The sequence below is a fragment of the Actinia tenebrosa genome, unplaced genomic scaffold (genome assembly GCF_029948245.1).
Source record: "Actinia tenebrosa isolate PJP-AT-01 unplaced genomic scaffold, QUT_ActTen_1.0 PGA_scaffold11__36_contigs__length_13525064, whole genome shotgun sequence".
Classification (NCBI taxonomy): Eukaryota; Metazoa; Cnidaria; class Anthozoa; order Actiniaria; family Actiniidae; genus Actinia; species Actinia tenebrosa.
In genome coordinates, this window is record NW_028292571.1 from 10,019,976 (window position 1) to 10,033,876 (window position 13,901).

Below are 13,901 nucleotides of genomic sequence, written 5' to 3' on the forward strand. Positions count from 1 at the left end.
TTAGTTTTCATTATTATTTATTCATTTCATAGAATCCTGATCCATTGATAAGTTTTATGACCAAATTAGCCATTTATATAATTTTTCGTTTTACTAATTCCAAGGAAAGAAAGCATTTTCAACGTTTTCCAGTACGGTTTGAAGCTCTTCGACCTCTTCACCAAATGCCCCGAGTAAAACTTTAGTCATGGTTCGATCTTGGATCCATTTTAGGCCTTGTTTTGTGTAGATATCTGGCGTAAAGTCATCTGTCATAAACCTTGGGGGAAAATGAAAATAAAATAGAACTTTTATAACCTAAGGAAGAAGAAGAACTGAGGAAAATAGAGAGTTTTAGATTTACGTTCACGGCAAACGTGAAACATCAGTTGACCAGTAAAAAATTCTTTTAAATTACTGAAAAAGAATCGCAAAAAAGTCCAAGTAGTAGAAAAACAAAAGAGTATTTGCGCTTGGTGAGTAGGTTTGTAAAAGGTAAAGTAAAATAAAGGAAAACTATGAAAATGTGGTCACGTTTGCCGTTTGCGGGGAGAAAAAAAAGTCAATCTAAAACTCTCTAATAACAAAAACAACGACAACACCTTAACAAATTTCTCGCGCCGTTTGAAACCGTTTTTCTTTTCAAAAAGTTTTGGTTTTTAAATGTTAAAAAAAAAAATTATAAAAAAACAAAACAAAACAAAACAAAACAAAAAACAAACAAACAACAAACAAACAAATCATCACGACTTCTATTTCTTGTCCCTCTTATGGATCATAGATGACGTCTACATGTTCAAAACTTGGAATCACGAGCGCATCAACTGGTTTCACTGTTAAGTTTTAAACATTTTAAGACGTCATCTATAATCAATAAGAGAATAGTCAATGGAAGTCTTGGTGATTTTTTTTTACGATAACAAAATAAAATAAGAAACCGGATCAGATCAGATTGCAGGAATTCACTCTGTTATTGTAAAATCGCTAATTGATAATAGCTGTCAGCCAATCACATTGCGAGAATAAGATCTGTCATTGTAAAATATTTTATTGATCATTGCTGTCAGCCAATCAGTTTGAGAGAATACGATCTGTCATTGTAAAATATTTTTTTGATCATAGCTGTCAGCCAATCAGATTGCAAGAATACGCTCTGTCATTATAAAAAAAGATGTTACCTATCTGCTTCTAGTCGTCTGCTGGCCATGAACAAAAACAAATTAAACGACGTCTCGCCAAATCCAAATCCTGGGGGTCTGGGTTCTTCCGCCAGTGAACCAATCAACAGATCTAGTTTACTTATATCATTACAGTAAAGGCTCTTCAAGACATCTGCGTGCTCTTTATTTGTCGTTAATTTGTCGAACGAATCTACTGGTCTGAGATTCATTAATCTTCTGAACTCATTGTATCTTGGGACGCCTCGTTCACGGTCTCGTAGAATATCGATAGTTGCAAGATCTACAATCTGCAATACAAAATTACGATGCTTTTAAAAACCCAGACCGTTGCATAGAAAGAATAAATGGGTTTGCGGAAGGAAAGAAAGATCGCGCGCGTATTTTTGGCGGGAAATTTCCCGCCCATTCCACAGAACAGCCATTGGGATAGGCCCTGATAATAAGCATGCATTGCTATATCACTCAATTCGCAGCCTTGTGATCGCGCGCCGGGATTATCCCAAAGAATGTCATCGATTCCGTACCAATTAAACAAACTGGTCTATATAATTCTATTTAAACAGGGCTTTCTCTCTTCCTGTGTTTTTTTTTTTTTAATGTGCAATGGCGATCGATGTACTGCCTTTATCTTTTTGTAGTATTATTTTGTGATGAGCCATTAATATCAATCGACGTCATTACTGCAACAAAGCTTTATTTGCCCCTCTGAACGTCCCACAATGCCTTGCAATCCAAGATGGGCGCCGTGTTGTCGAAGTGGTCCATTGATAATAACTTTGACTTATCTATGACAGAATCTTACCTCTCCATTCATCTGGTGACTTGGAAGCTTAAGGTCCGTGAGGAACTTTGGGTAGTTAAAAAGAGTCAGAGCTCCCGGATGTTCGACTCCGAATGTGTAAAGAATGTCGTCAAAACTGTGGCTTTGGAATATTTCTCTTGCTTTAGAAAACGAGTAGTTAGGAAGGGTGTAACTGAAAAATATATATTGAGTTGATACTAAGTTATAGCACGCACACGGTACGAGATGCCATAACACTGAAATGGCTTTCCATACAAATGTTTAACTTATGAGTGGGAAACGTACGGTACTGACTTACAATAATACACGGTACGACGTGCAGTAAAAATGAAATGGCTTCCCATAAGATTGTTTATCGTATGAGTGGGAAACATAAGATACTGAGTTACAGCACGTACACGATACGACTTGCCGTAACATCGAAATGGCTTTCCATAAGAATGGTAAATGTATGAGTGGGAATTCTAAATTAAACATAAGTTACTGACTTGCTGCATGTACACGATACGACATGCCATAAAATGGTTTTGAATGCCAATGAAATGACTTCCCATAAGAATGGCTATCGTATGAGTGGGAAACATACGCTACTGATTTACAGCACGTACATCATGCCGTAACATTGAAATGGTAAAGTTACCTTTTTCCTGTGCGTTCTCTAGTTTCCATTGATCGCATGTTGAGGTAATCAGGAAGTAATGGATGCATCCTATAAACCGAGACGAACTCTTCCGTTAAACTAAAAGGCACCCCTTGAAGATTCCTCGGCTGTCCAACCAAAGGTTTAATTCCAATGTTTGAAGAAATGTTATGTTTCTTCAACCACTCCCAGATCTCCTTGCCAGGGTCGAGTCCCCAGTTTACACGCACACCTGCGCGTAAAGCTGTGTAGTTCAGGATTGCTGGCGTCCATTCAATCGTGTGAATCTTGATTGCAACTGCCGCGTTGATTAGCCTAGTTGGGGTCAATTTACAAGTATCACTAAAGTAGTTTAACTATTTATTTTTAGAGCGCAGATATTCCCAATATGTACACAAATCTGTATCTCGATGCGGTCGAATTTTGTGGATTTTTTTACTAATTACTGCACTCACCAGACTTCATATCTTAGTAAATAAGAATACATACCACCACCACCAAAAAAAAAAATCCATTGCAAATTTGTAACATTTTCCCGACCCTACCTGGCTGTGTCATACAACTGCTGGTCTGTCCAATGTGGGTTGTTTTCTCTAAGCATGTCACAGATTGCATTGTGTTCTCTTGTGAAGATGTTGTGTAACAGCGCTATGCCGACCCACCAATTGTTGTTAAAACCTTGTTGAAAAGATTCAAAACCAACATTGTTGTAAATTAATATGACGGTAATAAGGTTTATATAGCATAGGTAGATAAGTCAGCTATGTTTTTCTTTCATTTTCTTTAGTTCTTCTTCAAGTTTTTTTCTTTCCTTTTTTACTTCCCCCTTTTTAATAATGATTTTCATGCATTTCTTAAATCTTTAATTATTTCTTTATTTATTTCCTTACTTTATTAATTTTTTACACCATCTTGTCTTTCTGAACTCCATCATTTAATAAAACGTAAGCTGCAGCAACGTGATTGCGTTGTAGCCTCCTTTGCAGCCGTTCTTAGGGTCGTCACGCAACGTTGCGTGACGACCCTAAGAACGGCTGCAAAGGAGGGTAATTGCATTGATACTAGAGTGATTTTCCTTCGCCTTTGAAAGAATATCAACGTAATCCATAGTAGTAGACACAAATTGCTTTGTTTTCTTTTGCTCCCTTTTGACTGTTATTTTTGACTTATTACACAGCTTCGTTCAATGGGCCATGTAAAAGTTTAGTTTAGTTTATTATAAATTAATCATGTAAATAAATAGATAACAACAATAACATAACAAACAAGCAAAAAAAACAAAAAAAAAAAAAAAAAAAAAAAAAAATAAAAAAAAAAGCAAAACAAAAAAGAGCAAAGCAAACAAACAAAAAAAAAAAAAAAAAAAACAAAAAAAACAACAACAAACAAACAAACAAAAAAACACACACAAAAAAAGGAAAAAATAAGGCAAAAATTATAATCATGATAAAAAATCATTCCATAGCCAAGATACCTGTAATATCGATTCCAGTTTTTTCATTCAACGGCAGAAGTCCTTTGTCATCCAATTCCAGTTTACCATCATGTAACGTGCGTACTTTCCGGTTGGTTTCCAAATCACTGCCATAAATCTGAGACATGTCCCACCAGTGAGTGACGTCATTCTGATATGTTGTTGGCTTACTTTTGTCCTTCAAACAAAAGAATTATAATGAGTTTTAAAAATTATCAATCTAAAAAATATTATTCACTAAATATATGACATATATGTGAAATAATGTGACTCTTTACCGTGGATGTAGTGTTTTTCCATTTCAGACCACGTGTCCATTCCCTAGAGTATCATTTCTTTGCTTAACGGTTGCGTATGAGAAGACACATGAATATGGATACAACTAAAGCAAAGAATCTTATTCTCAAGAGAATGACACGTGGTCTGAAATGTGATGTCGGATGTCGGATGTCGGATGTCGGATGTCGGATGTCGGATGTCGGATGTCCAAAGTTTTCAAATGAATTCCTTACCTCGGAACAGTTGTTGGGTTTAGTACGTGCGATGCTCATAGAAGGCTTATCGTGACTATAATTAGGATCATTTCTTTCTAGTGGCACGTGGATTCTATGTTTGGTATCTTGTTCTCCGTGATCAAACCAGTCATGAAGCATAAACTGGATCCATCCAGCAGCCAGCATGTTAAGCTGCTTCACGGGAATGAATTCCTTTCTCAGTAAGGCTCTGGAAAACAAGGTAAATACTTATTTTAAACATGAAAATAGGCAGGAATATATGATATTCTCTTTGTAGAAATATAGTAGAAATACAGTAAGGTGATGAGTAGAAATACAGTAAGGTGATGAGTAGAAATACAGTAAGGTGATGAGTTAGTCACCCACACAGCCGCTTTCAGTGTCGTCACGCAACACTTTCTAAGCGTTGCGTGACGACACTGAAAGCGGCTGTGGGGGAGACTAGTGATGAGTATGATAAAATTATCCTACTGCTTTGTGTGTGTGTGTGAGTTTCAAGCAATCCAGGACAAAATGGATGGACCCCCAAAAGCCTATCCTGCGTGGCAGCCGCTCCTTGCCTACCTGGTCAAGAGCCAGCCAGGAACAGCCAGGAACGCCTGCCAATCAGGCTACCAAAAACCCACCCCGTCTAATTTTTAAAAAAAACAACTCACCTTTGGCTGATAGTCCTTGGGTTTGGCTCGAGCATATAATTATCCTCGAAGGTATAGTTGAGTGGAACATTTCTACCAAACCGGTACAACCTGCTTCCCATGGCTGTCTTATTTAGGTCATTACAGGTTCCGTCGATAGTCCTCACTCTGCGCATGCGCTCTGTGCATTTCACTAAAAAAAGGATACAGCCGCCCTTTTCTGAGTTCACGATAAAGAAGATGCATTGTCGACTAGCTTCGGTACAAACAAAATATGATATACCACAAATGTTTTTCAATGCACAGTGCATTCTATTTATCAAACTCAAGAAAGGCATATGAAAACCCTTTTAATATCGAAGTTTCGAAATTCATGCTCTTTTATTTTTATTTATTTTTATTATGTTAAAGCATCTTTGGAAATCACTTTTGTGAGAGAGCTTCACTCAATAAAGATTGTTATCATATCAGTCAAGAGAAAATACAAACTACCAAATAAACTGACTCAGTACAAGGAGATGAGAGACGCCAGGGGCGTAGCTAGGTTTCGATTATAGGTGGGATGTACGATCTTACAGCCAAATCCACAGGAATCCCGCATTAATTAATTACACTTTAGTGCAAGAAGTAAACTGAGGGGGAGCGGCACGTGGCCCCAGTACCCTCCTCCTTCCTCCCTACGCTAGTCGACAGCGCCGTAGCTCAACCCGATATTGTACTTACTGGTTCTATAAACATCCATACTGAGATAATAGTAGCATCCATAGTAATGTGGAGTACCATAACGATTACCCGATAACACATTGCAGTGTTTGTCCGATCTTTTCGTTGCCTTACTCACGGTCTCCGTCTTAAGACATCTGCACATTCTATAAGGTTTTGAAAACCCTGCATAAGGATAGCCATGCGATGCACAGTACCTTAACGAGATACATAGAAAGTTAAAGGAATTTAATTTCAACTGGGAAACCCACATGCTATCTTAGTTTATATATATATCTAGCATATACCAATTTGTGTACTTCCTAAGAACGCGCGCGCTCATTGGTTAATTGGAGGTGAATATTGTACGATAGAAAATAAGGAAGATAAGGTCTATTTGGCGGCCGATTTTCAGTCTATCGCGCAACTGAAATGCATAAAAAAGATTAGTTCTTATTAGTTTCTACGGCTTTTTTTTTTTTTTTTTTTGCTGCTGTTGACATTGTTTTGGCCGTGTTTCCATAGCGACTTAAATTCGGTACTCCTACTCTCGACCAATCAGAGTCGAGTAATTTTGTTGAATGTACTATAAGGAATAAAATAGTACCTTGTGCAGCTCTCGTAATAGGGAAGTTGTTTGGTTCGGCATGGGTATTGCTGGGTACGGTAATAGCATCCAATATGATAGTACCCTGGGGGGAAAAACAAGATAAGTCGGCGTATTCAGCTGTTTCTCGGTGTTGCAAGGCACCTGAGGCATGACGACAATAAGATAAAAGCCAGGAATAATAAATTTGGGACTAAACAATACCTCGAAAAGACAAAAATATAAGACGCTAAACTCTAATTTTATCTTTGAGTTAGCCATGCCCTGACTTAGATCAGCCTAGAGGTTGTTTCAGGGTTCAATCTGTGGGTTAGCCATGCCCTGACTTAGAGGTTGCTTCAGGGTTTGATAAATGATAAAGGTTTTGAAGTTGTTTGACATACCAACAACAGGATCATTGCATTGCTCTTTGACAGGGTTGTTTCCACCAGGGTACGCATCATACAGGTTGTTCTTGAACAAATGATCTCTTTGATTAAACTGGTATAACAAGACCAACACTGCGGGCATCTTCCACCAATAGTACACCTTGGAAAGTATTTCCCGGATGAGAAGCATAAGCTTGATTATAGTATCCGTTGGTACCATGTTGCCTGGAAAAAAATTAATTGATTAAGAACATTTTGATTCATTAGCATTTTCCCCCATGGTGGGCTCAAGTTTCCGTAATCTATGTAACTCGTTCCGAGCGGTACGGGCTGGCACGGCTGTGAACTATATTGATGCTCTCTTATTTATGCCATGTATCAACAAATAATGCTTTCTTTTCTTCCAGAGTCTCGCTTTGGCCTTTCTCTCTCAGATCTACTACTTACTTAGTCATTAAATGTGGCTAAATGAAATTTGGGCGAAGTTAAAATCGAGACAATGCATGCTGCTCAGCGGTCTTCCCAACAATGTGCGGGAGGGACCCAGGGCATTATCAGGGGCTTACTTGCCGTGTTTGCAGTGCTGGTGGATTTGCACCAAGAGTTTTTCATTTGTCTATGAGTTTAATACTGAAGCTGATAAATAAATACGAAATATTTCCGTGTCCTGTAAAAATTGTCAGTAACAAAAATTGAGCGAAACAAAGGAAAATCGTATTAAGATAAAATGATCAGCATAAAAAGATGGAAGTACACGTTATTATTTAAAGTAATTTCAATTTTAATTTTTATTAAAATATTATATATATATTTTACGTTAGCTTGTTATAGAAATAAGGACGGAGAATCGTTAAATGCCTGTTTATCGTCTCTCCTACATCCTCAAAGAAGAGTAAAAAGGAATTAACTTTTAACGCTTTTGTTTGTCTCGAGTTGCTGGAATTTCATTCACTAGAAATTAAAAGTTATCTCGTTCAGCAATACTGCAAGCTTTGACACGTTTTCCTAAAATTATCAGACAATTTTAAATTAGAGGACAGAAAAAGATTTCCCATGGGAAAGAGGTAAAATCAGTAAAACGGCTAAGTTTCAAGGAAATAAGCTCAAGTTTTGCGAACATATGATTTTTAGAAAGTGCGAATTTGTAAGAATGTTACTTACATCTACTTTATTTCTCTCCAACAGTAACATATCAAGAAGAGTACAATCAAAATATGTATATAAGATAATTAAAAAAAAAAAAAGTAATCTGTGCAAAATAATAATAATAATAATAAAATGAAAAACCGTTAATCCTTTTTTTTGTGGAGTCAAAAGAAGTGTTCAACGAGTATTTCCATGTAAAATTTCACATTATATCTTCGCCATTAATACTGAAATTTTCTTCCTTAAGACTTTTTTTTGATTTACTAACATACATATGCTTTTTCCAGCTATGGTAATTCTTCTCACGTCCTGAAACTTTTCAAAATATATGATTCGACATTGCAAACTGTTATAACTGGTTTTCAATCATTCGCAAGAGAATAAAAGGAAAGACACGGCGGCCATGTTGGATGACATAACAAAAGAGAATAATGACGAATCTTTTGTTAAATTCATCCAACATGGCGGCTGTGAAAACCATCCTTACAACTTACTTCAAATAAATTTTCCTCCCGCTTCAAACAGGCTAGCCGATCGCGAGCTTACTTTTGCCAGTAATATTTACTTTACTCGAAATATTAACTTTTGATTTTGGTCAAGGAACAGTTGTTAAAACATTTAGTATTCTCTCAGCTCCTTGAAGGTAGTATTAATTTTCTTTGTTTACTAGGAAATACAAGAACTGTGTTTACTTTTTCATAATATGAGGGTCAAATACAGCTGGGGTTTTAACAGGTCGAACATAAATATAATCTTGAATTTACAATGCAAGTTGAAAAGAACTGAAGAATTAAGATCGAAAGAAGTAAATAATAGAATCAAAAGAAAGAAAGAAATCTTTTTTTTTTAAATCAACGTTGATCGCACGCAATCCTTTGTTTTACCATTGTTGGCAATGGCTGAGTGAACAGACCAAAATCTTTCTTTTGACTGCTAGTTCAAAATACTTAAAGATCTATAAGAGATATTTGAATATTCCTTACAACAATTCCATAGACAAAGTTCATGTTTACTTATTTTGCAATTTCGGATGAGCATAAATCAAACATTGTGCACGGTCAAGACAAGTTCAACGTCAAAAGCGAACAAAGACCTGATAACAATGGGTTTCCTAACCATTCCCCTCTATTAACTATAGTTTGAAGGGATTGTTGTAGTTGAGCAAGCGGTCCTAGTTTCAGTTGTTCATCGAAGCTAGTGCCGCACGAGGAAATTTCAGTTATATATTCTTAGTCTTTGTTTAAGTTTTCGTTCCGGTCACGCTTCTATCGCCTTAGTTTCTTAGCTTTTTTGTTTCGTATTCAAATTTATAGAACTTTTGCTTAGTCTTTTTTCAATATGTTCAGTTCTCAGTTGGATTTGTATCGCAAAAGACCATATTTATTTTCTATGTCTCATTTTGTTCCATCAGTATATTTCTAGGCAACTTTTTAAATTTTCTGCTATTTTGTAGTCTTATTTAGTGCTCCAACAGTTTGTATTTATATTTTGTTTCGTAGAAACTGTTACCGTTATCGTTATTATGCTATCAGTCAAGGACATAAAATAAATTCAATGTTACGCGTTTTGAACTGAGGTTACAATCGGCGAACAAAGAGCTATCATTTCACGATAATTTTATAAAAGGATTGAAACCACGACACACCATTTGACCCATAGGTATTCGTTATAAGTATAGGAAGAATTTTAAATACATCATAATCTTCATAATTTGACATAGATCTAACACTGTAACCTCTGGGCTGGTCTAAGTCAGGGCATGGCTAACTCACAGATCAATCAGGAATTTTGGATTAACAAACCATAGGTTTGTTTCTATTAACTATGAACAAACGAACGACCGGACTAACGAACGAACGAACGAAAGAACAAACAAACACACAAACAAACGCTCTCAAGTCAAGAAAAACACCTCAGTAACAAACTCTATAAAGATTTTGCACTCATCACGTGTCCACGCCCATAATACAGCCTTGGGCTGCCTGTGGTTAGATGGCAGAACAATAAAATCCCTTTGCTCTTGGAAATTGAATTCTTTCTCGTGTAAAAACGATTCCTGCCATCTAACATGGCTGCCGTCACGTGATGGTGCAAAACCTCTATTACATGCTTTTTTTTACCTTCAATTCTTAATTATCTATAGAAATAACAAAGTTAGATGCACTATTTACCTCTTTTACTCCGACGAAGGACTAGCGTCCGAAACGTCAGTAAGTTTTTTCATCTTTTCACGGTGTATAATTTACCTTTTCATTTTTACTGCACTATTTAGGGTCACATGCACCATCCTTAGATCCGGCTCTGATCCAGGAAGTTTAACAGCCGACAATTCCAGTTTTAACGATTATCATTATTACGAGAAAATTGGCTAATAATGGCTTTTGGCTTTATCATTACCGATCTAAATCTACTTGAAGATATCAACCATTACAACCATTATTCAAGAAGTGAAAATGTGAAGGCGTTAATGGTGAAGTTAAGTTGTATATTTTATAGCTGTGTTTTATAGTTAATGTGTATTGCACTTCATAGCGGGTTTTTTTTTTTTCATTTCAGTTATACATGCAATAAGATAAATGTAAAGTAATATAATTGAATCTTTGTCCACGTGTTTTGCAAAGAAAGAAAAACTTAAAAGAACGCAAAATATATATGATAAAAAAAAAAAAAAAAAAAAAAAAGAAAAAAATGGAGAGAACGCTCAAAGATTTAAAAAAAGAGCTTCAACAAAACTAAAACCTAACAACAACAGCAACTAATCAGAAATTAAAACAACGAACAAACAAAGATCAAGGATAAACAAAAACAAATCTAAAACCTAGGAAGCAAAGTAAACAGCAAAAACAAAAAGATAAAATCAAAAAGTGTGACGGAGGAAGAACGTTTATAAATCATTATCTTATTCCTTGTCGAAACACACTTATAGCCCCCACGGCACAAGAAATATAGATTATCTAATTATCGATTATAGTAGAAACAACTGATAACACCAGGATCGAAATCATTATATATAACCCTTTGTCGCAACACACTTATAGTCCCCAGGCACAAGAAATATAGATAATATAGATCATCTAATTATCAATTATAGTAGAAAAAAACATAACAAAAAGTTGTAGCATTAGATTATTGAATTCTCCATTCTCTCCAACCCCCTCTCCTCCCCCCCCCTCCCCCCTCACTCTCTCTCTCTCTCTCTCTCGCGCGCGCGCTCTGAATGCCCTTTTTTACAAATTAACTAATATATTTTCATTTCAAAACGGTAGGACCAATAAGGATTTAAAATATTTTTATGCGAACACATTTTGATTCTTCGTTTTTCAAACTACAAGGGAGTGAGTTCAGGCTTGTGCACCTGTGGAAGACCCTTTAAGGCATTTTGTTTTTGGAGGTAGTTAATGAGTTAATTTTATTTCCTCGAGTACAATAACCTGACGGCAATCTCTCTCTCTCTCTTTCTCTCTCTCTCTCTCTCTCTCTCTCTCTCTCTTTGTCTCTTATGTTATGTTATTTTAATCAATCCAATGTAAGTAACTTTTATATCACGGCTTTCATGTAAAGAAGGTTTTTAACTTATGGAACAAAGACCGTGTTTAAATAAAAAGAGATAACTAGCTAAAAACTAGTGTGAGCTGCGTCGGTGTTTCTAATGAAACAGTAATGATAAAAAGATAAATTATACACCGTGAAAAGATGAAAAAAACTTACTAAGTAATTTTTTTCATCTTTTCACGGTGTATAATTTATCTTTTTATCATTACGTGTTTTAATAAAAGTGATTCATTCATTCATTCTGTCTGTCTGTCTGTCTGTCTGTCTGTCTGTCTGTCTGACTCTCTGCATCTCTCTCTATCTTACAATAACTGAGAGATAATGGACACTTTTACCAAAGATTACAAAAAGTATCACTTTTTTTGTCACAAACCTTGTATGCTGACAATTCTAAGGTGTTGTTGCGCAATTCACTACCTCTGATCTCAACCCAGTGTGAGAAATACAAACCAGCTCTCATCTATCGCAAGAGCAGCTTAAGTAATGTGCCAAAGTATATGTCAACAACGTCACTCTGTGGCCACACTTCATTATGTCGTCACAATCTTTTGTTTTAACGCTAAGAATCATGGTCGTGGGAGGAAGACTAAACAGCAATTGATGGGTAGCATGCATTCCCAAGAGAGTTAAAAGACAAAAACATGGTGGTCATTGTGTTACCGTTAACAATGGATGCTAATGAGAAATCTTTTGTTAAATGGTACCATCATGGCCGCGATGACGTGGCGTGAAAACGAAGATTAGCACAATGAACTAAAGGTTAGGGCTAGAGTTAAAAGGAACTAAAACGGAGAAAATCTGTATATTTAGGACTTAGAAAAGCAATAATAGCTAACAAATGTCATATATATATTGTAGGAGAAATATCAGTTTATAAAACGTTTGAAACACACTCATCAGAGCTATCAATTTAGCTGTAGCGTCATATTAGTCCAAATTCTTATTGTTCTTCACAACTATGTACGCCCCCTTGTGAACAAGCTGTCTTAATGAAATAATGAAAATAATATATTGTTTTAATCTTCTTCTAGGAGCAGTTGATAGATATATTCATCTTCCACCAGATGTAGCATTCTCACGTGCTATTTGCATAAGGTAGAGTATGTCTTGTTTTCTTTATTAGGCCCCGTCCACACGTATTCGGAAATTTTTGTATCCGCGAATTTTTTTTTTACGGATACGGGTTGCGTCCACACGTGTCCGCAAATTTTTGTGACCGTATCCGCAAATTTTCGAAAACGGACATGTGTGGACGGTGAAAACGATTCGAATATGCTGCGTGTGGACGCGAATATTTTCGTATCCGAAAAAAAAAAATTGCGGATACAAAAATTTCCGGATACGCGTGAACGGGGCCTTAGAGTGCAAACCAAAGTTCGGTGAAATAGTACGAACTCAGTAATTATTACAAAATAGCGCCAATGAAATTATTAAACGAAAGAAAAAGATGCGTTTAGCACTATTTATTTTTGTGTGCTATTTTACGGATATATGGTCTGCACTCTATCGAGGATTGGCCTTGGGACCTCAAAAGATTGTTAATATGTAATATACAGTCAATGTCATTAACGTTGTCCACCGAAAAAAATACATTTACACATTTAAACATTTAGACTAAAGTGAGCCTGAACTTTAAATGTAAAATTCAACTCGTGAATCGAAATTCCAGAATGCCCCGACCATTTAGTGAGGATTTAAGATGGAGAATTGTACTTCAGCGTTTGTTTTATGCCAGAACGTTCGAGGAAACACGTAATATTTCTTCTAGTCTAAATGCGTAAATGTGTAAATGTCTTTTTTCGGTGGACAACGTTAATGACATCGACTGTAGTTGAGACAATTAAGGGGGCTTTTACTTCTAGTTTCTAAGTTCAATTAACGATCCATGCATCCATGCATCCCTCCCTCCCTCCCTCCCTCCCTCCCTCCATCTGTTCGTTTAATCATTCATTTATTTATTCTCTCTTTCTCTTCCTTTCGTTTATTAGCTCAGTTTATGAACACACACACACACACACACACACACACACACACACACACACACACACACATATACACACACACGTTCAAACAAGCAGCTAAGCAACAGAATTTTGAGGAAATATGTAGACAGACTGTTGACTTGGTCATATAGATAGTAATTAAAAGAACCATTGTGCCTGGCATGAGAACCAACAGACGGCTTTATTTGAAATGATGTACGTTGAGCAACATTGACGAACCAAAGGAAATGATTATCAAAACTGAAACAACCTCTGGGCTGATCTAAGTCAGGGCATGGATAACTCACAGATTGAACC

At 36.3% G+C, this 13,901-nt stretch overlaps 1 protein-coding gene and 1 long non-coding RNA gene across 4 annotated transcripts in view; one reads left to right on the forward strand and one right to left on the reverse strand.

Annotated features, from left to right (window-relative positions):
- On the reverse strand, window positions 1–12,095 carry LOC116299590 (uncharacterized). 3 transcript variants are annotated; one of them, XM_089027801.1, is made up of 12 exons: window positions 11,975–12,095; window positions 6,919–7,128; window positions 6,536–6,620; window positions 5,950–6,146; window positions 5,248–5,419; window positions 4,589–4,799; window positions 4,077–4,254; window positions 3,148–3,280; window positions 2,603–2,917; window positions 1,963–2,134; window positions 1,158–1,447; window positions 1–259 (listed from the first exon to the last, which is right to left on the reverse strand). In XM_089027801.1, exons 2-12 carry the CDS (start codon window positions 7,121–7,123, stop codon window positions 94–96), a joined length of 2,124 nt encoding a protein of 707 aa, XP_088883927.1. In that variant the 5' UTR covers window positions 7,124–7,128; window positions 11,975–12,095; the 3' UTR covers window positions 1–93. The 3 variants fall into 3 exon arrangements, with proteins under 3 accessions (XP_088883927.1, XP_088883929.1, XP_088883928.1); XM_089027803.1 differs by lacking the exon at window positions 11,975–12,095 and adding an exon at window positions 10,221–10,241; XM_089027802.1 differs by lacking the exon at window positions 11,975–12,095 and adding an exon at window positions 8,544–8,596.
- LOC116299643 (uncharacterized) overlaps window positions 4,675–13,901 on the forward strand; it is a 13,654-nt gene continuing 4,427 nt past the window's right edge. Inside the window, exons 1-2 of the long non-coding RNA XR_004197489.2 lie at window positions 4,675–4,811; window positions 12,633–12,696. This is a non-coding gene — a long non-coding RNA (uncharacterized LOC116299643). The remainder of the gene's footprint in view (window positions 4,812–12,632; window positions 12,697–13,901) is intronic.